Source organism: Jaculus jaculus, chromosome 1 (assembly GCF_020740685.1).
Source record: "Jaculus jaculus isolate mJacJac1 chromosome 1, mJacJac1.mat.Y.cur, whole genome shotgun sequence".
In the NCBI taxonomy this organism is placed as follows: Eukaryota; Metazoa; Chordata; class Mammalia; order Rodentia; family Dipodidae; genus Jaculus; species Jaculus jaculus.
In genome coordinates, this window is record NC_059102.1 from 270,511,330 (window position 1) to 270,539,031 (window position 27,702).

General features: G+C 44.0%; 1 protein-coding gene across 2 annotated transcripts in view; it reads left to right on the top strand.

Annotated features, from left to right (window-relative positions):
* The window catches only part of Hsd17b2 (hydroxysteroid 17-beta dehydrogenase 2), a 63,916-nt gene that overhangs the window by 20,709 nt on the left and 15,505 nt on the right, over window positions 1–27,702 (top strand). The window contains exons 2-3 of one of the 2 annotated variants that reach the window (XM_004659481.2): window positions 13,587–13,799; window positions 17,801–17,986. In XM_004659481.2, coding sequence (XP_004659538.1) covers window positions 13,587–13,799; window positions 17,801–17,986 — 399 coding nt within the window. The remainder of the gene's footprint in view (window positions 1–13,586; window positions 13,800–17,800; window positions 17,987–27,702) is intronic. The other variant, XM_045140852.1, reaches the window with a different exon arrangement.

A 27,702-nucleotide genomic window follows, 5' to 3' on the forward strand; every position in this document is an offset into this window, starting at 1 on the left:
GCTTGAGAGGGATCTGTCTATAGACAATTAGTGCATATAGACAGTCTTGGAGAATTTAACTTAGCAAAACTCATTGAGTGCCCAGGCCACCTCAAGCTTGGGGTAGAATAGAGATACTGACTCCTGTGTATATACATAAATCTCTTAGAGCCTGTATTACTGGCTCCCACACACTGCTGCAAGCACATTAGTGTGAGGAACTATGCTTGCTGTATCAAGTGCGTGGAAGTGCATGGCATCGTCACTCGCATTTTCCTAATGGCTACTGAAAGAAACAGATTTTGTGGGCTTATTTGCCATGAAGATTGACTATCCAATGAGGAACTTGGTGAACCACGTGCAGAGATCACCCCTGCATGGCAGCCTCAGATTGGTGCTCACATTCCTCCATCTGTGATTGGCAGAGTCTCTTTCTAGCAGGCACCAGTGTCTTTTAGGGTTGATATTAATGGTCCGTCTGTGACAGCTTCCTTGATTTCTAAAAGAAGACATCACATCACAGGTTCCCCTTAAGTCCACATTTAAAATGGTTATTTCTTGAAGGAACCCTAATTCCTTGTATGTTATGCATGAGTGTGATTGTGTTTGTGTATATGTAGGTGCACATGTGTGTACGTGTGTGTGAAGGCCAGAGGACAACTTCTTGTATCAACACATGTGCCATACACTGAATACCAGGGATGCTCCTGTCTATCCTGCTCCAGCACTGGAATCACAGGCATGAACCACCATGCTTAGCACTTTTTACTTGGGTTCTGGGGAATCAAACTTGGATTCTTATGCTTGCAAAGCAAGCTTTTCTCTCCGAGCTATCTCTTTAGCCCTTAAAATTACTATTTCTTGAGGAACCCATGGTTATCTTTGAGTAAAAGATATTAAACACTATGCATGGACACTGAGAATGTTTTATGGTTCCCTTGCTACCATTGCTTATAGATGCTTTCAGAGTACCAAGCTAGAAAATATGGGATTTTATACAGGTGAAAATAAATTATGAATTCATACCAACACTTTAAATTGAAAAAATTTAAATAACAGTACTTTTATTTGACTTCAGTTTTACACTTGTACCACTTTTCTGCTGAAAATCTTGATTCTTAATGACATTAACATAACAGTTTACTTGCATACATAAGACAGATCAAAATAACAATGATAATAATACCAGTACTTATGATGAAGTTAATGGATGCAGTTCAAAATTTTTGTTAGTCTTCTTGATTGCAGCTTATGAATGCAAAAGGAATGATAAAATAGGCAAATCATTTAAAAAACCCCAAATGAAATAATGGATAGAGGTGACAATCATGAATATGTAATATGGAAGATTGGCAGGTTGATGGGAAGCTTTGCCATGGACTCTTGGGTTGACAGAACCCAAGTACATTGCACAATATAATCTCTACAAAGTGAGACACTAGACTTGTCCTTGGTTTTCCAATGTGATGGACATTAATCAACTGGCACCACTGACGAAGCAGTTTCTTTTGGGCAGGGTGGAAGTAAGCATGAAGCCCAAATGTAGCCAACCCTCCAGATTTAACTTTATAAAAAAAATATAAGGGATGAAGGAATAAGTTAGACAGCAGCATGAGGAAGCAATTGCCACATCCAGGATGTGAGATATTCTAAAAGCTAAATGCTCCAGTCTCTTCAGAAGAAACAGGACAGGAAGTATTATTGATTCATGACCTCACAGCAGCTGTCATTCTCTCCACAAAACCTGTGTAATACTGAGCCCATTAAAATTTCATCATGGATGATGGAGGAGGGCAAAAAAATAATAGACATCAAAATAGAAGAGGGACTAGTTGAAAAGAAGGGATTCAGTGAAAGGGAGTGAGAGAGGAGGCAAAAAGAAGACAATGGGAGGGGATTATGGTCAACATACATTATGTTCATGTTTAAGAATAGTCAATAAAAAGTATGTAAAAATGTCAGATGAAAGGGGACAATAGCCTTTTACACACCATGAGGGTTTAAGAGACATAAAGACCAAGAATGACATGGAACCCTATTTTGATCTTGTGTCAGAACAAATCTAAGATTTGCTTGCAGAACTCAGGAAATGCTAACAGGCTCTGGATGTTAGATGGTAGGAGAGAATCATTTATTTCACAGAATTAGAATGACATGACAGTTAATGATTTAAAAGTCCTTATCATATTGGACATGGTGGCACAAACCTGTAATCTCAGTGCTCAGAAAGCAGAGGCAGGAGAATTACAGAAAGAGCAAGGCCAACCTGGTGTACAAAATAAGTTCTGGGACTGAAGAGATGGCTTAGCAGTTAAGGTGTTTGCCTGTGAAGCCAAAGGACTCAGGTTCAATTCCTCAGTACCCACATAAGCTCGATGTACAAGGTACACATACGTCTGGAGTTCGTTTGCAGTGGCTAGAGGCTCTGGCATGCCCATTGTCTCTCTGTATGTCTGTCTCTCTGCTTGCAAATAAATAATTTTTTTAAAGTTCTGGATCAGCTAGGGCTATATAGCAAGACACTGTTTCAGAAGACAAAATAAATAATACATACATGTAAAGTTCATATCTGTGGTAGGGGTGTGGTTCAGTGGAAGAACTCCTGCCTAGCATGTTTGAGACCCTGCATTTCACCCCAGCACCCCAAAACAAACAGTCCTTACTTGATAGTGGTGTATATTAGCATATTTCCAGACTTGTGGGTGACATAATATTAAGTATGGGATTCTCTTTAAAGCACTGCAGTGGTCTAGAACAAGCAAGTGGTTACAGACAGAAACAGATAAGTGACTGGCGGGTGTGCTGTGGGAGGGGAGAGAAATTGGGAAATCACTAGGAATAATTATGGCATTTCTTTTTTTGCTTGATGATAATATTCTAAAATTGTGATAATATTGTACAACTCTGTGATCATGCTGAGAACTACTGGATTGTACTCCTTACATGATCAAATTGTACTATATATGGATTAAAGTTCCATAAAGCTGTTTTAAAAAATAAAATATTGCAGGAAGAAAAAATGTGCAAGGAGGCTAATAGATGAAACAAAACATAATTAGTTCTTATAGCTGGAAGAGGATCTCATGTACAATTATTTTATTTTTTGTAGCAACTACTTTTCAAAAACTTAAAATGATAAGATATGGTGGAAGGGGACTGGCGAAATGGTTCAGCTATTCATGTGCTTGCCTGCAAAGCCTAACTGATCCAGGTTTGATTCCCCAGTAGCCAGATGAACAAAGTGGCACATGCATCTGGAGTTTGTTTGTAGTGGCTGGACATCCTGAAACACCCATTCTCTCTCTCTGTCTCTCTTTCTCCCCTTGCAAAGGAATAAAGCAGAAATTTTTTCAAAAAAGATATGGTGGAAGGGATGTGAGTGATCATTCTAGGTGGGAAGTTTCCAATGAAGAAAGGTGTGGGGAAGAAGCACAAGGGAATTCAGCAGATGAAAGGAGCAGAAGACAGTGGGAGACATGTTGGCTACCTGTGGGTGAGAATCAGATCGCATAGCCTGTGATGCTGGCTTTAACAACTTGGATTTTGAACTGGGTCAGTCACCTGTGAATGAGTGAATGGATGAATGAATGTGAAGAGGGGCAAGAAGTGCCAAGTTCAATGTGGCGGTTAGAGCAAGCCAGAACACTCTGTTTACTATCATGGCCAACAGTTATTGGACCTTTCCTGTTCGTTTTCCTTAGGGTGAGGGCAGCTAATAAATGTTAAGCAAATATTTCCCAGGTTACTGTGAAGATAGAAACCTTGAGAGGAAACAGCGATGCAAAGTTTTGACTAAATAGTTTTAACAGGGGAGTTCTTCTGTCTTTCTGGACTCTCAATTCATCTCTTTCTAATGGCCTTTGGTCTTGGTTGGTCATTTTGGAGTTCTGCACACCTCAGCTGACCACATAATGTCCCCATCAGCATCAGAATTGGGGATGTCAGTATTGCGAGACCTGGGCAGTGTTGCTTAGATGGTGAGCAATGTGACATCTGCTCTGTGTGTAGCTTTGACTAATGTGATATGAAAATGTGGGTGATTATGATGCCAATATCTGCCACATCTGAAGACGTAGAACTCTAGAGTATGGCACTGTGGTGGCAGGTGGTGTTGAGCTGAGCTGGCCTTTCTGCCACACTGTGAAGAAGAGGAAATATGGAGACAGATGTGAAATTATTTGGATTATAAGGTGAGAGTACTGAATGGGCAGGAGAGTTGGAGTGAAGATTGTGGTTCCGAATGAGTCACAGGGGGTGACGTTGTACAAGGATCCCTGAAGGTGCAGCAAATGGGGTTAGCCAGTGATGAGTTCTTTTTCATTATGGTAGTGGGGGGGGGCTGAGGGCTGCAGATAGATTTTAGGAGAGGTGTCAGGACTGAACTGCCTCCTGGGTAACTGTTTATGTTCCTCTTCTGTCACTGTTACAAAGTACTAGAGGAAATAAGCTTATAAAGAGGAAAGGTCATTTGGGCTCACTCTTTTTGGAAGTCTCAGATTTGGACTGGTTGGTACCACTGCTTTGGGTGTAGGGCAACACATTGTGAAGGAAGAACATGGAAAAGCCAACTGTTTGCCTCATGCTGGGAAGCAAATGGAGAAAAGCGGAGGGGGGAAGGGGTGGGGGACATACCACAGATTCCTGGCTGGAAGACTTCCACTTACCCTCACCTCTTCAAGTTTCTACCACCTCCCAATAGCACTGCGGGCTGGGGAATCCAAGCCTTTGGAACATTCTAGAGCCAAACAAAAGTACCCTTCCTCTGCTCAAATCCAGCTGAATAGCTTTGGTTGCTGATACCAAGGCAGGGCTTAAGTTGTTTCCTCACATACATCTGAGCACAAATCTGTTATGGTTCCCTTTCCATGAAAGCAGGTGTAGCTAGTGTGTATCATCACACAGATTATAAATATTCAGGTGTAGTGAGTGTGCACCATCATACAGATGATAAGCATGCAGATGTGGTATGCACAATCATATAGATGACAAGCATGCAGGTGTAGTGTGCACCGTCACACAGATGTCAAGTGTCCAGGTGTAGTGAGTGAGCTCACGACACAGATGACAAGCGTCCAGGTGCTCACAGTGAGTGTGCACCAGCACATGGATGACAAGCATCCAGCTGTAGTGAGTGTGCACATCACACAGATGACAAGAGTGCTGGGGTAACGCGTTGCACCAGCGCATGGATGACAAGCGTGTGGGTGTAGCAAGCATGCACCATCACACGGATGACCAGTGTCCACCCTTTGAGAAGGGAACAGGAATTTCTGTCCCTGCTTTGCACTTGCTCCCCCATCCCACCTGAGTGCTCAAGGAAGCAGAGAACCCCAGCAATAAAAGCATGTATTCCAGAAAGAGCCAGTGAGGCTGCAGGGCTGACCCTAGCTCAGCCTTACCACGTGGCCTGGAGCTAGAAGATCAACTCTCAGTGTCTCATCTGCCCATGGTTGCATAAGAACAACAATATGATGGGAGTGTTGTTTCTAAAGGTTATGTCACAGGAAAAACAGTGCATCTGCTTCCATTCCAAAGTGGATTGAAGCTCCAGCCACTTCGCAGAGCTCCCATCACCCAACAGATAGAATCTTTGAGGAGTGGGGCAAACAAGGGAGGTGAGAGTCTGAAATGAGCTCTTCCAGGATTAAGAGCTGAGTCCCGTTCAGGCCTCAGGGAGGTCTTGATCCTATTAGCTTTATTTTATCCATCTAATCTTATTATACCTTAACCTGCATTACAGGGAAGCATCAGTGTCAACATGAGGGTGGCAATCTGACAGATTGCCTAAGCCCTTAACTAAAAGGAGGAGAAAGCCTTTCTCCATCAATTTCCCACAGGCTAACAACCAGGTAAATATGTCTGAATCTAGGTAATCTTTGTAGAGAGACAATGTATGCCCCGGGCCTCAACTTAAAAGTCCACACACAGGGCTGGAGAGATGGCTTAGTGGTTAAGGCATTTGCCTGTGAAGCCAAAGGACCCTAGTTTGATTCTCTAGGACCCACGTAACCTAGATTTACAAGGGGCACATGTGTCTTGGGTTTGTTTGCAGTGGCTAGAGGCCCTGGCATGCCCACTCTCTCTGTCTTTCTTCTCTCTCTCTCTCTGCTTGCAAATAAATAAATTTAATTTAAAAAAAAATTTAAAAAATTCCACACATATGAAGGACAGGTCACATGAGTGGAGAATACTGCCAAGTGGGAACCAGAATGCACACTGGTGGGCCACGAGTCTTCTTCCCTGCTGAGGTTTTAGCCACTGGCATTCTCAGCCTGGCTTGTGACTCCCTTGTGGAAAAGTTTACCCATCTCCTGATTGAGAAATTTTCCATCTGGATTTTTCAGGTAAAATCTTCTGATTCAGAGTCTTAAATTCAAAAATTTTCACAAAGACATTGGGTGGGTCAAATGCAATAGGTACTCAGACTATGTCCTAGTGCTGACACAGCGCAGCTCTTCAGGTCCTGTGTGTCCATGCCACTGGGGGAGGGGGGATAACAGTGCTGGAAAGGGTCTTTGTGCTCCCGAAGCTGCAGGCCCTGTGAACGGCTTCACTGTAAGTTGCTGCTGGTTGAAGGTGCCTTTGGCACAGGAGTGATGGATCAAGGACTTCAGGGGCAGGGAGGAGGGTGGTGGGACTGCTGTTTGAAAGCGGAGCCATGTCCATGACTGACTTCTTATCATTGTGCCTAGGACACCTATGACAATCTTCTAAGGACAACACAACTAAAAACCCTTTGATGTTCTAGAAATTAAAAATACCCAATTGAAGGGCAGTCTGGGCTTTTTTAAAATTTAATAAACACCTACTTAGCAATTACTATGTGTCAGGTCTCATTTAACTACTTTAATACATCAAATCATTAAATTCCTTCTAGCAACCTTCAGGTGCAGGTCCGAGTATCACCCCATTTTGTAAGACTTTAGCGATGTTTTGTGTCTTGCCAAGGTGGCACAACTGGTAAGAGGCAGAGCTGCGACTGTGACCTCAAAATCCTGGCCTTCTTAGCGACAGAGCCAGCTCAAGCCCAGCCCAGGCACCTTACTGAGATTCTGTCTCAAAATAAAACATAAAAAAAGTTTTTTATTGAACCCAGGGCCTCACATATGCTATTCATTGAGGCCCACTGAGCCATCTCTCCAGCCTCCCTCCCCACTTTTTTTACTTTTAGGTTTGAGACCAGAATCTTAGGAAGGCGCCTGAGCTGGGCTTCAGCTGGCTCTGTAGCTCACAGAGGCCTTGAATTCATCGTCTTCCCATCTCATTCTCCGGAGTAGCTGGGAAGACAGGTCTGTACCACCGGGCCTGCCCCGAAACTGTACAATTCTTAAGTGTTAAAGATTCGCAATAATTTTCATGTTTCTATTTGGCATATCGTTATTCTTTGTCTGTTTTGTTTCGAGGTGAGGCCCTCCTAGTTACTCCTCACTGGCCTGGAACTTGCTGAGTAGACAAGGCTGGAATCATATTTACTAAGACCCTCTGCGGGGATTACAGGCATGCCCGGCTCTGCATCGCACTACCAGGCTCTGCATCAGTTTTTGTTTTTCTTTTCTTTTTATTAATCAACATTTTTACAGTTAGGCACTATTTCAAACTCACTGTCTTCTTGCACAGATGAGACTCTGGTATGCAGTGCTTGCTCTGACTTCATAGGTTTCTTGACCATTAGAGAGGGAATGATTGCAAAGGCCCTCACTCTCCTTCTGTTGAGCGAGGCATCTGACTCTACAAGGCTCGTTGGTTTACTGAGCACTCATTCTGAGTGACGCAGCCTCAACACCAGAGACAGCAAAGCCCCTTTGAATGCCATTAGTTCAATACATGATCTGTGCTAATCGCAGTACTCTGAAGGGCTTTAGTATTTCCTACTTTAGGTGTTTCTTTCCCCAACCCTGTCTGCATCCAGACTACCTCTGCTGTGCCTAGCTGAGAGAGGAAACTTTCTGGGCCTTGGTCTCCTCCCTGTAACCTGGAGACAATAAGGCCGTCTACGTCGCAGGGTGGCTGTAAGTGAGGCCTGCTGGTGCTGGATCAGCACGTAACACAGCTTGGAATGACACCTCAGCAGCTGCTGTTGCTCAACTCTTATGAAATCTCTCTGTCTTCCCAGGTCCTGGCCTTGTTTCTGGGCTTCAGGGCCTCAGGAGTTATCTTATTTCAACAGGGTGTGGCTCTTCAACTTCACGCTTTCCCAAGGTCTCCTAAACTCCACACAACCTCCCAGCCTTAAAGTATACCAGGTCCAGTACAGCCTGGTCCCCGCCACTGCAAGTCAGGATCCAAGCTACCATGCCGCTCGTGGCCTTTCAGGATATGCCAGGTCTTGTGAGGAACAGTCTCCCTCATTTCCCAGGTCAGCCTCGGAGGGGGGGTATGATTAGAGCCCCACTTTCTCTATGAGGAAGTGGAGGTTTCATGTGGTTCTGTACGTTTCCCCCCAAGGCTCATATTTAGAAGAAGCAGCCAGGCAGCCTGATTCTCACACATGATGCCCAGCGGTCTGGCCCTAGAAGCAGTCTCCGTCCACGAACATTATACACCAAAGGGCCAGAACAACAAAAAGAAGGCAGTGTCACTATTTTTTGTTTTGATGTGTGTGTTGGTGTGTGTGTGTGTGTGTAGGCCAGAAGACAACCTCAGGTGCTCTCAGTTGTCATCTACCTCTATTTGAGTTATTAAAAAGTATTTTATTTCTTTATTTCAGAGAAAGAGAGAGAGAGAGAGAGAGAGAGAGAGAGAGAGAGAGAGAGAATAAGTGCACCAGAGCCTCTAGTCACTGCAAAAGAACCCCAGATACATGCACCACCTTGTGCATCTGGATTTATGTGGGTACCGGGGAATTGAACCTGGGTCCTTAGGCTTTGCAGGCGAGAGCTTTAACCTCTATGCCATCTCTCCAGCCCATCCAACTCTATTTGAGACAGTCTTTCATTGGCCTGGCGATCACTAAGTAGGTTAGACTGTCTGGCCAACAAGTGCTGGAGAGCCTCCTGTCTCTGCCTCTCAGGCCCTGGGGTTACATACAGCAGGCACCACCTCGCTTGGCTTCCTGTTCTGTGGGTTCTGAGAATAGAGCTCAGGTGCTTATCCTTGCAAAGTATACACTTTACCAACTGAACTCTCTCTCTCTCCTGGCTGGTACTCTTTTACCTGGTACCCTGGATTTGGCTTTATTTTTGAGACAGGGTCTTTCTCTGTAGCCTAGGCTGTCCTGAACTCACTGTGCAGCTCAGACTGGCCTGAAAGTCACAGCAATACTATTGTTGGGTTTGAAGGCTTATGCCACCATGCCTGGATTATTTTAAAGCTAGGCTTCCAGAGTCATTGCCTGGAATCAGCCCATTCCACTCCACTACGGGGCCCATTCTGTAGACCTAGAGCCCCACCAGGAAGTCGGGCTGCATAGCAGGAGCTCAGAGGGGGCTGGCGCCAGTGCCTCTGTGCTGTGCTGCCTCACAGCTGAGTATAAGCGGATGATCTTTACCTTGGGGCCAGCTGCAGCTCTGGCCAATCTAAATGAGCCTTCATGCTAGGGACATTATTCTACAGTATTCCTGTAGGAATGCATGGGTCAGGGAAAGATAAGAGCAGTAGGGAGAATTACTGGCTGTAGGGTCTACATGCACTTCAAGGATGAGGCCAAAAGGATTTTGTTTTTCTATGGAGGAGTAAACAAGGCTGAGAAAACATGGGTGTTTGGAAGTGAGAGGACCAGGTGCATTTGCATTAGACTGATGGGATCCCAAAGCCATCCCAGCTGTGGTGTGGGGGGGAAATGTAAGGAAGGAGTGACCTGGTCACTTAGACTGAGGATGGGCCAGGACCTGAGATGTGGGGAAGGAGAGAATTTTACCAAAGTCTGGTTGTGCAACTGATGCATGGGCCAATCTAATCAGTAATGAGACAAAGAAGGGATTTGGAGACTTTGGGTCTGGCCTTGTCCTAAGTGAGCAAGGGAGATGCCTGCCAGTCTCATCTCAACCCACTGGAGAATTGCTGAGTAGGGTATAGAGGATTGCCTAGGTTTGCAGATCTATGCAAGGGCTGCATATCCAGCCCTCTTCTCAATTTCTGTTTTCAGAGTCTCACTAGTTTCCCAGGCGATCTTTGTGCTTACTTTGTAGCCTTAGGCGGGCCTTGAAGTCTCAATCCTATGCCCTTAGCCTCTCAAATTGCTCAAATTATAAGACTATATCACCATGACCAGATAGAAGTGGGGAGGGGTTCTATTTTCTTTCTTTTATTTAATTTTTTATTAATTAGTTTTGTATTTGGCAAATACAGTCAGTTTGGTACCATTATTAGGCTCATCCATGACCTACCCCCTCCCCATTGGCCCCTCCTTGTTGAGGTATATGGGTAGTGCATTGTGGAGTTAACCACAAGATAAATGTCACTGCATATCATGACCCAACATGTGGCTCTGACATTCTTTCCGCTCCCTCTTCTGCAAAAAGGGTTCATTTGTGGTCTGCTTCAGTGATGAGGTGTTGGGGGCCTCTGAGGCTCTGGCTCTCTGATTTGGTACGAGTTGATTTTTCTCTGTGTTGTTCTCCTTCCCCCTTGTGCTGGTATCTGGTTCATCAGGAAAACACTACCCTTGCTTGTTTTGCCAATTTTTCTTAGTTTCATTCAGGGCCCTTTTGAGGTATGATGGGGTGGCTCTCTCCTTGGGATCTACATCTATCTGAAAAAGAGAAGCATATTTTCCAATGGAGAGTAAGTTAGCACCAGGACAAATGAGATAACCCTTACTTTTTTATAGAGAATTTAATACATGTAGGCCCTCTTATAGCCCATGATTGATGGTAGCTTGATATTGGAGAGTGAGCTTATGTTTGAATACAGTTATGACTTGTTTCCCAGCTCCAGCTATGGGTCCCGTACCACTGAAGGGATCAGTAAGCCATTTCCAAGAACACAAAGGGCAAGAGGATTTCTTAACCTTGGCCAGTTTCCAGTGTCACAGTGCTCGAGTGGAGTTCATCGTGGACTTTAGAGCTTACCTATCACATTTCCTCTGTGCCAGGATCTATTGTACCTGGGAGTAAAGTTGCTAGGTCATCTAATAACACTATGTGGGACTTCCTAAGAAAGTACCAGGCTATTTTTCAAAGCAGCAACAGCTAGTTTTAGCATTAGCATGCAGTAAGGGGAAGGTGGAATCTAGGCAACATGCAAAATTAATTTGAAAAGAAGGGGGCTTATAAATGAAGATGCATGGTCTTTCAAGGCATGTGTGTGAAGGAGACCACTCAAGGTACCAGAAACTCAATGCAGCCATGCACCGTGAAAGCCAGTCTACATCTTCTGTGGACACCATGGAGAGGTGGCCCTTTGAGGCTTTGCCTCTTAGCACAAGAGATTCCTCAAGGCCTGTAGGGAGATGTTTCATGGCACAGCCTATGCAAAATGATTTCCCATTGCCATTTCCAGATAGGCATGCCTGTAGGGAGATGTTTCATGGCACAGCCTATGCAAAATGATTTCCCATTGCCATTTCCAGATAGGCATGGTAACCGTTACATGTTATAGTGTGGCCCAGAGATTGATTTAAAAAAAATCAAAATGTCACATAATTTTTTTTTTGATTTTATTATAACAAACACTTCCCAGAGCATCTTCTGTTCATTCAAGAATCATACAAGAAGAGTATGCACTTTCTTGTAGCAAAGATGGAAACTTTACAACCTGGATTTTTTATATTATTGCTATAATCTTATAACTTGGGTGGCTGTAGCAGGTGAATTGCCATCAGCTTGAGGCCACCCTGGGCTAAATAATGAGTTGTAGGGGAAAAGCCTCAGTTACAGAGTGAGACTTTGTCTCAAAAAAAAGAGTGGGGGCTGGAGAGATGGCTTAGTGTTTAAGGTGCTTGCCTGCAAAGTTGCCTCAAGTTCAATTCTCCAGTATTCACATAAAGCCAGATGCACAAAGTGGCACTTGCATCTGGAGTTCATTTGCAATAGCTAGAGGTCCTGGCATGCCCTTTCTCTCTCCTTCTCCTTGAAAATAAATAGATAGGGCTGGAGAGGTTGCTTAGTGGTTAAGTACTTGCTTGTGAAGCTTAAGGACCCTGGTTCAAGGCTCAATTCCCCAGGACCCATGTTAGCCAGATGCACAAGGGGCACACACATCTGGAGTTCGTTTGCAGTGGCTAGAAGCCCTGGCGTGCCCACTCTCCTCTCCCTCTCTCTCTCTCTCTCTCTCTCTCTCTCTCTCTCTCTCTCTCTGTGCCTCTTTCTCTCTCTCTGTCTGTTGCTCTCAAATAAATAAATAAAAATAAACAATTTTTTTAAAAGAAAATAAATAGATAATGCTGGAGAGATGGTTTAGCAGTTAAGGCATTTACCTACAAAGCCTAAGGACCCTGGTTCAATTCTCCAGGCCCCACATAAGCCAGATGCACAGGGGACACATGCATCCAGAATTCATATGCAGTGGCTAGAGGCCCTGGTGCGCCCACTTTCTCTCTCTCTCCCTCTTTCTCTCAAATAAATAAATAATTAATTAAAAAAGAAAATAAATTTTAAAAATTACAAAAAAGTGGAGTGGGGAAATGACTCAACGGGCAAGAGCACTTACTACTCAAGTGTGAGGACTTGGGCTTGATTCTCAGCACCCATGTAAAAATCTGGGAGTGGTGGCACATGCCTTTGATCCCAGTACTCAGGAGGCAGAGATAGGAGGATCACTGTGAGTGACAGGCCAGCCTGAGGCTACATAGTGAATTCCAGGTCACCCTGCGTTGGAGTGAGGCCCTGCCTCAAACACAAAAACAAAACAAAAACAAAGACAAAACAAAAACAAAACAAAAAGAAGCCTGGCATGGCTACGCAAACCTATAACCCCAGCACTGAGAGGAGCAAGGACAGGAGGATTGCCAGGGCTCAGTGCCAGCCTAACTGAAAAATTCAAGCTTCAGGACCCTGAAGAGAGACCCTGGCTCAAGGAAATAAAGTCCCCCTCTGGCCTTCACATGTGTGCACATGGGACACATATCTGTGCACACACATGAGCCACATGTATGTACACACCAAAAAATTAAGAAAAACAGTTGGCTGTAGTGGCAAATAACTTGTAATTCCTGTGTTCATGAGGTAAGGCAGGAGTATCACTGAATTTGTTGTCAGCCTGAGTTACATAATAAAATCCTGTTTGAAATAAGTAAATAATTAAATAAGTAAATAAATAGGGCAGCAGAGATGGTTTGACAGGTAAGAGTACTTGCTGTGCAAGCATGAGGAACTGAGTTTGAGAACTAGCACCCCCATAAATAAACCAAGTGCAAGCTGGGCGTGTTGGTGCATGCCTTTATTCCCAACACTTAGGAGGGTTGCCATGAGTTCGAGGCCACCCTGAGACTGTCGTGAATTCCAGGTAAACCTGGACTAGAGTGAGAACCTACCTCACAAAAAACCAAACCAAACAAACACACATGCAAAAGTCCAAGTATGAGTGCACATACTTCTAATCCTAGCACTGCGTGAGGTGGAGACAGGAAGGTCACTGGGTCTCTCTGTCAGCCAGTCTAACTGCTTATGAAGTCACTTCCTGTGCTGCACTGGTTTGGGCTCACTGTGTATTGCCTTGGCTCTCTGCAGGTTCTGACTCTGGTTTTGGCCATGCTTTGGCCAAGCACTTGGACAAATTGGGCTTCACAGTGTTCGCTGGAGTCCTGGATGAAAAGGGCTCCGGGGCAGAGGAGTTGCGAAAAAGCTGCTCAGAGCGTCTCTCAGTGCTCCAGATGGACGTCACCAAGCCAGAGGAGATAAAGGATGCTCACAGCAAAGTCATAGAAAGGATAAAGGACAAAGGTACTGCCCTGGCTTCCTCACCCATGGGTCCCCTTTGTCCCAGTCTTCAATGCCCATCTCTCATTCCAGTTGGTTGACCTCAACACAAAGATGTTAGACATGACTCAGAGGTGGGTCCTATCCTCGCAGAACTTGTAACATTCCCCATCCCACTCCAGATTCTCCCGCGTCTTGTCCACCCTCTCATGACTCACTCTTCCAAGCTCAGCTTGTTCCTTTCCTCCAGCTATGCAACCCTCATTAGACTCCTCCAGCTTAGACAACAGTTTTGTGCTCATGGGTGTCCTTTCATCACTGCCCTGTCTACTCTTTCACTTTGTAGCCCACTCCCTGGGACTCTGTCATCCTGTTTTCATTTCTTCAAGTCCAGATGTATAGATATTGGCTCTCCCCATGCCTCCTTACCTGCTTGGCAAAAGTCATAACTACTGTCTTGAAGAGTGAGGCCTTCCCTTCTCTAGAACATTCCAACATATGTACAACACTCCCCTCCTTAGCTTTGAAGTCCTTAGACTCCCCACGCCCTCCCTCCTAGTTCTCTTACTATTCTCTCCTTTTCCTGGATGGGACTCTTTGTCTCCCCACCAAATGTGAATGCTTCTAAAACTACCCTGAAGCGTTCAGCCCGTTTGCTCTGTCCATATACCAGTGACTCTCCGTGTAACTGCATACTGGGGGAGGGTTTGAACATAACCTTTGCTTGGGCCCAAGGTATGATACACAAAATGGAATGAAAATTAGGGCTTCTTGTCAAAGAAATGATTCAGAACTTCACGATGGTGACAGCAGAGGGTTGAGCAAATATGGGGGGGGGGGTCCTCTGAACTCCCAGCTCTGTGTGACTACATAGATTTCATACCCTGGTGTCTCCCATGCTTGGATGCCTCTAGCTCAAAGTTTAATTACAGCAGTATCCTTAGGAGAGAGTCTTTGGCATCAGCAGTTTTATTTTGAGACAGAAATCTCATGTAGTACAGACTGGCCTTAAACTCACTGCATGGTGGAGGGTGATCTGGAACTGCGGATTCCCTGCCTCCTGAGGGCTGGGATTACAGGCATGCATCACCATACCTGGATTCGTGGTTGTGTTTTGTTTTTAAGGCTCCATAGGTCATGTTAATGTTTGGCTAAGGCTGGAAAATTAATTCATATCCATGGCTTCCAGAGCCATGCTGTTCACCTGGATGTTCTTTGCCACATCAGGCTTTAAACATATCAAATTGTCTACCAGACATTTCCACTTATGTCCCAGAGGTTCAATGTAAACTTGTCAAAAGATGACCACTTCGCCCCCTGCCCCTAGACACCAGATTGCAAATGAACTTCCTCTCCTATGTTCCAAACTGAAGGCACTAGCTTGACATCTACCCAGTCGTTTCTAAATCCCTGACACCCTCAGCTTACCCTTGATCCATCTATCCTGTTGATCCTGAATCCTGTCAATTCTGCCTCCCAGACTTTTGTCATTTAGCCCCCTCCCCCATGTCACAGAAGCTATGGCTTAGTGCAGGGTTCAGAAGCATCTACATGGGCACCACCAAGAAGACTTGCTGCCAGCTGACTTGTGTTGACCTGTAGCTTTCCAAATGGAGCATGATGTTTGCAATGTGCACATCTTACAATGCTGTGGGTGGCTCACTGGCTGGCTCCATGGTTCTCCATCTGCCATAGACACACTCCAACCACCTTAACAATCAATAGATGCTTCTTGGGGTAATGGCCTCTGCCAGACCCTTACTCGGTGATACCTGTGGGTCACCTTGGTAAACTCTGGAGTTTTTCCACAACAGAATGGTTTTTACCACCTGTGTGCAACTAACTTCCTCTCCCTTGAATTTCACCTCTCATCTCCCCTCCCTTTGCCTGGGACTCTTGCCTTGGTCTTCCAAAGTCTTTATTATAGGTACTACTTCCAGGGCAGGCCCTCTCACCCAGTCCTCCCCCAACATGACATTCCTGGTAAGTCAGGCTGTATTATTCACATCTCTTTTATGCCTTGCTTCTAACCACATCACTATGCTACTGTAAATATCTGCTCATCTCTCCCTGCTCATCGCTACCATGTTCTGCGAAAACAAGAACTGTGGACATAGAAGGATTCTGTCAGATAAAAGTGACACAACCTACTTCAAGACTGCTGAAGCAAGAAAGGAGTATATTTGCTTATGTTATTTGATCTCAGGCATGGCTGTACCCAGGCACTTAGGCAATGTCATTGGGATTCAGATTTTACTTTTTGTTCTGCTTCCACCTGTGTTAGCTTCTTTTGGAGATTTTACATGGAGGCCTTAGGCACTTCCACTTTCTAGTCTTTTGTTTTTGCAAGCATATGTGTATGTGTGTGTGTTTGTGGTAACATATTTGTGTGTGGAGATCAGAGGTTCACATCAGAAATCTTTCCTCAATTGCTATCTGCCTTATTTTTTGGGCAGACTCACTTGGTGAACCTATAACTTAACAATTCGTCTAGAGTAGCTAGTCAGCAGTCGCCAGGTATCCTGTCTCTGCCTTCCCAATACCAGGATTTTTTTGCATGTGTGTACCTGTGTAGTGTACACAAATGCATGTATGCAAATTTGTATGGGTGTTGGGCTCACATGTGTGTGCAGGCCAGAGGACCACTTAAGGTATTTTCTTCAATTACTCGTCATTTTTATTTTGAGACAGGTCTTTCCCTGAACCTGGGGCTCACCAATTCAGCTAGTCTAGCTAACTGTAAGCACCAGAGATTTCCTGTCTGCACCTGTCCAGTGCTGAGACTCCAGGTGTAGACTACCGTGTGTGGCATTTTCACATGGGTGCTAGAGATCTGAACTCAGATTCTCATGCTTGTGGGACAAGCACTTTACCAATTGAATCACCTCCCTAGCCCTGGAATATTTTTCGATGCTTGAAAATTATATGACATTTAAATGTGAATAGAATCTCACAAGAGTGTAGACTCTCCTATTCATTTGCATATGGTCTGTGGTTCCATGATGGCCAAGTTGAGGCCACAGGACCTAGAAAGCTAAAACATTTCTGACTTGGCATTTATGTTCGACTTTTTTTTGTCATTGTGGTAAATGCCAGAGAAGGACAATTTAAAAGGAAATACAATTTATTTGAGCGCATGATTTCAATTCATGGTCACCTGGCTCCAGTGCTTCTTTACCCATGTTTGGCTGTGAAGAGGCACCTGTGGTGGAGCAAAGCAGCTCACTTTTTGGCAAACATGAAGCAAAGGGTGAGAGGTAATGGCTCAGAGGCAAGATAAGCCCCTCAAAGGTACAGTTCTCAGTTACCCACTTCCTCCAACTAAGTCCCTTCTTTCACAGTTTCTACCACTTTCCAACAACCCATTCAATTATAAACACATCAATTAGTCCTCATAATAATCACAGGTCCTCATTATCCAATCACTTCTCCAAAGTCCCACCTATGAACATTATGTTGGGGAGCTCACTGAGGAGATTTTGGGGAACATTTCATATCAAAAGCACAAAAGTCATGTGTATGTGTGTGTGTGAGAGAGAGAGAGAGAGAGAGAGCTCATGTGCACAAGAGCCTTTTACAGAAAAGGTTTGATGGCATCGGTTCTAGGCTATTCCTATGCTGTGTGTTGACATGTCTAAAGTGTGCATTGGGCAGAGAGGCTTGGAACCACCACCTGCTGTGACAGAGATGAGCCTGATTTCATTTCTCTGGAGTAGTAGTATTTAAAATTCTGAGAATGGGGCTGGGAAGATAGTTTTCTGGCTATAGGAGAGAAGCTTTAAGCAAAAGAAGCAAACCTTCCAAACCATTGCTTAGTATCATACACATTTGTCCACCACACAACATCCCACAGTAGGGAAGTTTGGGCATTTATTGGGACTGAGGCTGGGGAGTTTGTGTTCCACCTCAGAGGTTTGTTATGTGTGTGGGGGGGGTGTGTTTCCTGATTCTAGAGCGTGGCCTGTGGAAACTCCCCATCCACTGCAGTCTTGCCCTTCTTCGTAACTGTTGCTTTCTGCCCCCAGGACTGTGGGCTGTGGTCAATAATGCTGGAATCTTCCACTTGCCAATTGATGGGGAACTCATTCCCATGACGGATTATAAGAAGTGCATGGCCGTGAACTACTTTGGAGCAGTGGAGGTCACGAAGGCATTTTTACCTCTGCTTAGGAAGTCCAAAGGGAGGCTGGTGAATGTCAGCAGTATGGGAGGTGAGACAGCATCACGGAACATGTTCGTAGGGTGGGTGGCTGTCACAAGATGTGGCTCACCGCAGTCTTTGTTGGCTATACGAGAAAGTGAGGTGCAAGAAGGCAGGTCTGGGTCAGGATGAGTCAGGACTATTGGCTTTACTCCACCAGAACCTTTCTCTCCTTTCAAACCCTTTTGTGCACAAACTCTGATCTACCATTTATTAATTACTATATACATTGCTGGGGATTTAGGATTCTTAAGTGTCTTCATACTATGACTGACAACACATAATCTTCCTAGATTTGAACAGAAAAGCTCATGTTACAAGTAATGCCAGCTTTTCAGGACACTCATTTCAACCTTCTCTGAACCCAGCCCTCTGCTGTTTTCTGTAAGCTTAAAAGGCAGTTGCCTTCCTCTTCATGCACTGGGAAAGCCTTTGGTCACTCACTGGTGCTGACCATGACATGGTTCTTAGCTTTATACAGCTTTAGTACAGTTGAATCAAGATTGAATATTTGATGACTTGTGTCTCTCCATTTCAAAGAGCAACCTGGTGGTCCCCTTTTCCATCAACAATGCCTGTGCATGAGCTATCAGCTCCTGCTTTCTTGCACAGAAATTTTCACACTGGGGTTTCCCAGGATCCTCCTTGGCTTTGGAGAATCTCCTTGGAGTTGCCATTCAGGTCTCTTTCCAGCTGTGTTTCCAGTGTTGGCACATGCCCCTGACCCCCACCTGTATAGTGTCACAACATATCAGAGAAGAAGGGAATAGCCATGTGTACAAAAGGGTGAGCCAAGACAGCATAACTCACCTTTAACAACCCAGCTTACCCCCTTCTTAGAGACAGTATTAATCTATGCTTCTGCTCATGATGGTTGAATCTGCAGGACCTGATTGCTTTCCTCTAGATATCAGCTCTTAGAGATTCCACTAGCATAATACATTACACTAGGGAATAGGTTTCCAGAACCTAAAACTTTGGAGAATAAATCATACCCAAATCACAATATCCTGGTTTAAGACACACCTCTACTGAGGTAAGAATCACTGAAACTGCATCAAACTATTTAAGACACATTAAATTGACCTCACACCCAAGTAAACAGTCTGGGAGGGTCTTATGAGTTTATAAGTCAACGAGACCTGGTTAGGGTTCAAGGTTCCAGTCTAGCACTACGAGTACAGTTCAAGGTGTAATTTGCTCAGACTACCATTGACTGTGGTGTCATGCCTAGATTACTTATGAGCTGGCTTGCCTTACAGGAAGTGTTTGGAAAAATCATCTGGCTGTTCCTCTGCTGCTCAGTGGTGTGTCAAGACCTAAGACTGATATTTTCTTCCCCAACACTTTTCAGAGATATTGTGGAGCAAAGGAAAGGAAAGAGCAAAACTGAGTGAACTTCTCCAGTCTGAGTCATGTTAGACCTTTACAATCTCAAAGTCATTTCATCTAACTTCTGCAGGATGCAAGTAGTAACTCCTGTTTTAGATCATGAATTCGCCAGCCTGGACTCCAAGCAATGGACTCAGGCCTTGAACTGAAGGTGGATCTATCTGTTAGGCCCCAAGGTCTGTGTTCTTCTCTCATTTCCAGCCTATTAAACCAGAACATATCAGGCAAGCAGGGATCATAACAGCACAAACTCAAAAGTCAGCCGTGATGGCTCATCCTTAAAATTCCAGTACATGAAGATATCCATGAGTTGCGGGCCAGCCTATGCTAGAGCAAGTGCTGCCTACCTCAACAAACAACAAATAAACAGGAGAGAATCCTCAAAAGACAAAAAACAAAAACCACAAACTTAAACTCTGCTCAGTTGAAATGATGATTGGACAGCCTTAGCAATTTGGGGCTCTTTCCCACACTAGTGTTTCTCAGACATGCAAATACTCCAGGGAGTCTCTGAGGACCCTGTTAGAACACATGTCAGAGTTAGTCTGGGAAGAGCCTAGGAGTCTGCGTTTCTATCACTAGTTCCTGTACAATGTCAGTGCTACCAGCTCCTGGGCCACTCTGCTAAGCTTCAACTATATGAGAATCACAGGAGGGCTTTTAAAAACACAACCATTAGAAATCAAAACCCTGAGGAAGGGCTGAGGATACAGCCCCAGGCATAAAGTGCTTGCCAAGCAAGTATAAGAACCCCAGTATGGATTCCCAACACCCATGAGCCTGGCACCTCAGTACTAGCTTATCATCTCAGGGCTGGGGAAGCAGAGACAGAGGATCCCTTGGGGTCTGTGGGCTAGCTAGTCTAGTTAAGTCAGTGAGCTCCAGGTTCAGTGGGAGACTCTGTCTTAAAAGTTAAGGTGGGGTTAGAGGGATGGCTTAGCAGTTAAGGCATTTGCCTAAAAAGCCAAAGGACCCAGATTTGATTCCCCAGGACCCATGTTAGCCAGATGCACAAGGGGACACATGCATCGTGAGTTCATTTGCAGTGGCTGGAGGCCCTGACACTCTCATTCTCTCTCTCTTTCTCTGTCAAGTAAATAAATAAATAAATATAAAATATTTTTAAAAAGTTAAGGTGGAACGTGATTGAGGAAGATATTTGACATTGACCTCTGGTCTCCACATGCACCCCCACAAATGTGCACATGCACCCACACCCATGCACACATGTATGCCCATATGCATATGCACATATACAAGAAGGAAATTGGAGATAGCTTACTTGGTAAAAGGATTGCCTCCTAATCCTAAGTTATATCCCCCAAACCAATTGAAAAATACCAACTGTTGTGATGCATACCAGTAATCCCAGTATTGGAAAGACAGAGATGGGCAGATCCCTGGGGATCACTCTAAAGCCAAGTCTACTTGATGAACTACAAGCAAATGAGAGAATTTGTTGCAAAAAGAAAAAAAGAAAACATACAAAGGTGGACAGTATTTCTGAGGAATGACCCTTAAGGTTGTTCTCTGTCACACATACATACACACACATGCACACACACACAACTGCACACATTCAAACATACACACACACACACACACACACACACACACACAAAAACCACAGTAATGTGATACATTCACTACGATGGCTTATTAAGTAAAACAATAGGAAACAATACATGTTGATGAGGATGTGGAGAAAGTACAGTCTGCCTACCTGGTTGGTAAGAATACAAATAGAATACAAAATGATGCAGATGCTATGAAACACATGGGGCATTTCCTCAGAACATTAATGCAGACTTTCCATGAGGTCCACTGATTCCACTTTTAGGCATATACCCAAGAGAATAGAAAACAGGTAAACCCACGAACTTACACATTGATGGGAATGGCAGCATTATTCATGATAGCCAAAGGCAGAAACAACCAAATATCTATCAGCAGATCAGTGGATAGATAAAATTTGGCAGAGGACATACATATAATATTACTCAGCCTTAACAAGGAGTAAAGCACTGATTCCTGCTGCCATGTAGTGGTCCTGGAAACATTGCATATTGTAGGTGAACCTTGCAAAACCAGAACTGCACTTTAAAGACAGAGCCAGACACAATAGGTCATATAATGTATGATCCTTTTTATGTGAGATGTCTAGACTAGGCAAATCCCTGGAGAGAGGGATCTTCATGTAGGTGTTGATCAGTATGACCATGTGGAGGGTGTTGCCTGAGGCCCGATGCTATCTCAAAGGACAGCATATGGTTGCCTGGGGGAGTGAGCTTAATAGGTGTGGGGTTCTATTTAGACTGCTGAAAATTTTCTGAAATTTGATAGAGGTGGACTGAATGCACTAACTGCCACCAAATCATACACTTCAAAATATTAAATGTGGTAAATTTCATGTATTTTACCACCATAGCAATTTTTAAAAATCAGTGGTTTCTATGTGATATCAGTGCTCCTGGTTTCAGAATTTCTGACTGACAGGCCTAGCGTGGGACCTGAGGACGAGCATTCCAAAAAGTCCTATGTGCGAAGGCTGGTTCTTCCTCATACTTTGAATGACAAGGCCCTGAGCTTCTTTGCGTGTGTATGTAGGCATGATATGTGTGCATGTTGTATGCATGCTCACATGTGCGGGGGTGCACCTGTGCATACAGGTGCATGCGCATGCATGTGTATGTGGAGGCCACAGGTTTCTATCAGGGGTCTTCCTCATTCTCTCTACACATTATTCTCTGAGACAGGGTCTCTTGATGAACCTAGAACTTACTGATTCAGAAGCTGTCTTCTCAGTCCCAGAGAGTCCCTGCCCTCCCCTCTTTAGCACTGGGACTGCAGGCGTGCTCCATGACATCTGGCATTTTAGGTGGGCTCTGGGGATCCAAGTTCAGGTCTCCATGCTTATGCAGTAAGTACTTCCCAACTTCACCATTTACCTAGCTCCTGGACTTTAACACCCAGCAGCTCGTTACAGTCACAGAGACCGTCGTTAGATTACAAGGAAACCGTCAGATGCCATGTGAAATTTCATGCCTAATATGGGAAGTAGAAAGTCTGCTTTTCCTGGGGTCATGGGAAGAGTTTGTATTTTTCAGCTTGGACAAGTGCAATCAAGGAACACACTTTGTTACCGGAGCTGACTCCAGCTGACCTTGGAGAAAGCAGAAGCTGGTTGAGACCTTACGTTTTCCTGAGACAAGGTCCTAGTAGTCCAGACTTAGAAAGGTACTAGAGATAAGTAGGCTCTTCTGCCCCCTGCTGTGTTGCTAGGGCATTTGTTGAAAACCCTTTTCCCTTTAGTTCCTACCTAACCACATCTTAGCTTTGGGCTATAGAGAGAGGGATCTTCATGTAGGTGTTGATCAGTATGACCATGTCGGGGGTGTTGCCTGAGGCCCGATGCTATCTCACAGGACATCAAGACATGTTACTAGCTTGTACTTTTATCACACCAAGGGAATCAGGAGATGACCAGTCCAGTCCTCAGCCTATTCTTATGGTAAGAGGTATTACTATAGTCTTTTGTTGAGTTCCAAAATGATAACTTTAAGTCTCCCATTTTTATAGATATGAAAATTTAAAATGAAATCATTGACCATAAGAGGAATGAACAAAGTGAATGTGAAATGTATTCACTCAAGAGGCAGGGGGTACAGGACAAAGGACAAAGCCAGTGAGTAGTTTCACAGAGGCAGAATTGCTTGAGCAGGGGGGGAATATACTCATAGAACCTACACCAAGCCAGGATAGGAACTTTGCTATCTAGACATAAGAAGGGTGGTTATGAGGCTATGGTCCTCTATATGTGGTCAGTTACAATTCACCCTATTGTTGACTGGGTGTGTCAGTCTAATCAAGCTACCATAACAATATGCCATAGACTAAGTGGCTTAAACAACAGAAATTTAGTTTCTTGCAGTACTGAAGGCTGAAAGTCCCAGATCAAGGTCACAATATGGCTGTGAATGTTCTTTTCCTAGACTATAGATGGTTACTTCCATTCTATGTTTTCATGTGATCTTTCCATGGGGAAAGAGTGAAAGAGACAATGGGACTGATCATTTTGTGTGTGCGCAGGTGCATGTGAATGTGGAGGCTCAAGGACAACCTCGGGCTTCATTGCTCAGACACTGTCTGTCTTTTATGAGACAGGGTCTCCCACTGACCTGGAACTCCCCAAATATGGTAGACTGGCTGACTAGCAAGCACCAGGGGTCTATCCAAGACCTTGATTCTCTAAAGACACTAATCTTAGGATGTTAGGTGGCCATCCTTTCAATTCTATTTAACCATAATTATTTCCTGAGTGGCTTCATCTCTAAACACAAGGTGGCCTAGTGATTTAACATGACTTTAAGGGGACACAAATATTCATTTTTGAGTCACTCAACCACAGCTTGGTAGTCACAGTAATACAAGATGAATAAACCCAATAGATCTGCTGTTCAGTGCTGTGCCTGTAGATAACATTATTCTATGTTTAAAAAGCTATAAAGAGGGCAGCTCTTTAAATGTTCTTACCACAATAAAGTTTAAAATTAAATTTAAAAAGTGGGGGACTCTAACAGAACAGATGAGAAAATGGTAGGTAAATTAATGAGGAAAAAAGCCTTGAGTCACTGTGACTCTTGGCCAGTCAGCCTTGGATCCTTTATTAGTCACATTTCTGTCACGGTGACAGAATACTTCACAGAACAACTGATAAGGAGAAAAATTTATTTTGGCTTATGGTATCAGAGATTTCAGTTCATAGTCCTTTTGTTTTTTAAAGTATATATAATTTATTTATTTGTAAGTAGAGAGAGAAGAAGAGAGGGAGGGGGAGAATGGGTGTACCAGGGCCTTTAGCCACTGCAAAGTAATTCAATTAAACCATTCATTAGACCAGAGCACCTGAGATCTAACCAACTCTGGAAGTACACTCACAGACGCACTCAGGGTGTGTTTTACTATAATTCTGGGCACTGCTCAATCCAACCATGTTCTCATTCAACATGAACCACCACAGATCCTAATCCTAATTTCACAGGGATTGCAGGTACTAACAAGAAACAACAGAGTAGGGTCTTTGAGGCTGGTCTTTGCAATACTGCCATGTTGTGGCCTAATAGAGGTAGTCCAGTGATGATTTTGTAGGGATAAACATAATCCCATAAACATAATAAACATAACTGTATCAATAAACAAATAGGCCTTTTGGGAGGAGGAGTTTGAAAGATTGAATTTATGACCTTGCATGTGCTAGGCAAGCACTCTACCACTAAGCCATATCTCCAGGTTTTAATTTTAACTTCTTTATTTAAAAATTTAAAAAATGGTGTATATGAGCATTGTTGCAAGTCAGGTTTGCATTGCTGGTAGAAATCACCCAACCAAGAGCAGCTTGTGGGAATAAAGAGCATTATTTTGGCTTATAGGCTCGAGGGGGAAGCTCCATGATGGCATGAAAACAAAACAATGGCATGAGCAGAAGATGGATATCACCCTCTGGCCAACATAAGGTGGACCATAGCAACAGGAGAGTGTGCCAAACACTGGCACAGGAAAACTGGCTGTAACACTCATAAGCCCACCCCAACAATACACTCCCACCAGAAGACATTAATTCCCAAATTTATATCAGCTAGGAGCCTAGCATTCAGAACACCTAAGTTTATGGGGGACACCTGAATCAAACCACCACATTCTGCCCCTGGCCCCCATAAACTGATATCTATACATGGTATAAAATATAGTGCATTCAGTTCAACTTTAAAAGTCCCCATAGTTTTTATCAACTTCAATGATGTTCATATATCCCCATAATCCAGGGTCTTTTAATTGAGCCATAATATAAAAAATATCCCCACTGAGCTGGAGAGATGGCTTAGCAGTTAAGCACTTGCCTGTGAAGCCTATGGATCCCGGTTCGAGGCTCAACTCCCCAGGACCCTGGTTAACCAGATGCATAAGGGGGCGCACGCATCTGGAGTTCGTCTGCAGTAGCTGGAGGCCCTGGTGCACCCATTCTCTCTCTCTCTCTCTCTCTCTCTCTCTCTCTCTCTCTCTCCTCTCTCTCTCTACCTGCCTCTTTCTCTGTCTGTAACTCTCAAATAAATAAATAAATAAAAATAATAAACAAAAAAATTTTTTAGAAATCCCCACAAAACCCCCATAATGGCACAGAATAAACATTCACACTGCAAAAGATAGCATTGGGCATAGCAAAGAAATATTCAACCAATATCTACAATATATACAAGATTTAAAACAACCAGGGCAAACATCAAACTCTGTAGCCTGAATTCCAACAACTCTAGCCAGTGAAAAATCTCCAAGTTTGATAACTCTAACTAGCTGTAACTCTCTGCATTCCAGTTCCACCCCTCTAGCTAGGCTACTCACAGTCCTGGAAAACTTCATTGGGGCCAACAGCTTTCCCTAGCAGCCATCTCATGGTTCCGGCATCTCTATTAGGTCTCCACCGCAATCCAGAGTTCATTCTCATGGATCCATTGGGTCTCCATGCAGGCATCCAGAAAACCTGCTTCACACTGCCCATGGCCATTTTCAAAACACAAGACCGTGTTGCAAACTCAATGACCCTCTCTTTCCTGCATTTCTTATACTCCATAATACCAGGTGGGGTGCCAATATGTTAATCCAGGGGAAAATAAAGCAGACTTTGAAGAACAGGGCACTTCTTGAGCACTCAGCCTCCTCCAAAAGAGTCTACATTCTTCCTGTTGCCCCAGTGCAGGTCAGCTAGCCCAGTCTCAAAGGTTGTAATCGTTCAGTTGCAGCTGAATGGGCAACAGTTCACCCAAAGATTTTTCTTTCTGTCCCATATCCCTCTGCTCACACCAGTTCATTTTTATGCAAAGCAACCCTACACAATGTCTCAGGACATGGGCCTAACAGCAAGCCTCACAAAAACTGGTAGCCCAGTCCAAGCAAACTCTTTCTCACCCTCATAAGCCAAACTTCATAGTTCATAGTCCTTAGTGCATTCAGGATGTTCAACTCTGACCAGAATAGCCAATCAAGTTGTACTCAAAGCATTGCAAGACATATTTTAGGCCAAGGTTTCAAATCCTTTCACATTCCTCTTGAAAATCAGCTCCAAAAGTTCAAAGCCACAGTCAGCTGTCTAGCAGCAACCCACTCCTCAGTACCACTTTACTTTTGCAGTCAGGTTCACAGTGCTGGTAGAAATCACCCAACCAAGAGCAGCTTGTAGGGGGAAAAAAAAAAGAAGTTTATTTTGGTTTACAGGCTGGCAGGGGAAAACAATGGCATGAGCACCCCCTGGCCAACATAAGGTGGACCATAGCAACAGGAGAGTGTGCCAAACACTGGCATGGGGAAACTGGTTATAACACCTATAAGCCCACCCCCAGCAATACACTCCCTCAAGGAGATGTTAATTCCAAAATTTACATCAGCTGGGAACTAGCATTTAGCACACCTAAGTTTGTGAGGGACACCTGAATCAAACCACCACATGCTTGTAGTGTTTGCACCATGTAAGTTGCAGATGTATGCTCTCACATGCTGAGGCCAGAGGGGAACATTACCAGGTATCCTCTGTAACTCTTTTGCTCTGTTTCCTTGAGATGGAGTCTCTCATTAAACATGGAGCTGTCATTTTTTTCCCCATCGGACTTTCTGAAGCGAGCTTCAGCAATCCTCCTGACTGCTGCTTTTGGGACTGGGGTTAAGCTTTTTAATTTTTTTATATATAGGTATTGGCAGTCAAACTCAAGTTTCATGCTTGCTTGGCAAGTGAGCATACTTGCTGGTCTACCTCCCCAGCCCTCTCTTATCACTTTCTATCTGGAGATGCAGGGGAGTGTTCTCAGTGGTTTGCTCAGGCTGGCTTAGAACCCCCTCTTTAGCCCAGACAAGTCTTGATTCTCCTGCTTCAGTGTCTCAAGTATCTGGGATGGCAAATCTGTGCCACTAGGGCTGATGACAAATATGTCGTGTTTGGTTCAAAAATGTTTTGTTTAGATTAATAATATGGGGCAAAATCATCTGTCGTCCTACTTCTTGTATCATACTTACAACCTCAGTTCCATTCTGCTGCTGTAACAGAGTACATGGGACTTGGTAATTTATAACCAACTGAGGCCAAGAAGTCCAAGGTACTATTACCTGGCAAATGCCTTTCATTCTGTCATTCATGGAGGAAGGTTAGAGGGTGGGAGAGGGGATGCTGAATACCTTCTCTATTGCTAAATTCACTTCTAAAATAATGGCATCCATCCAGTTACTAATCTTCTAGGTGCTTCTCATTCCAACTAAGTTGACCATCTCAGGCCTTTATATTAATTTCATCTT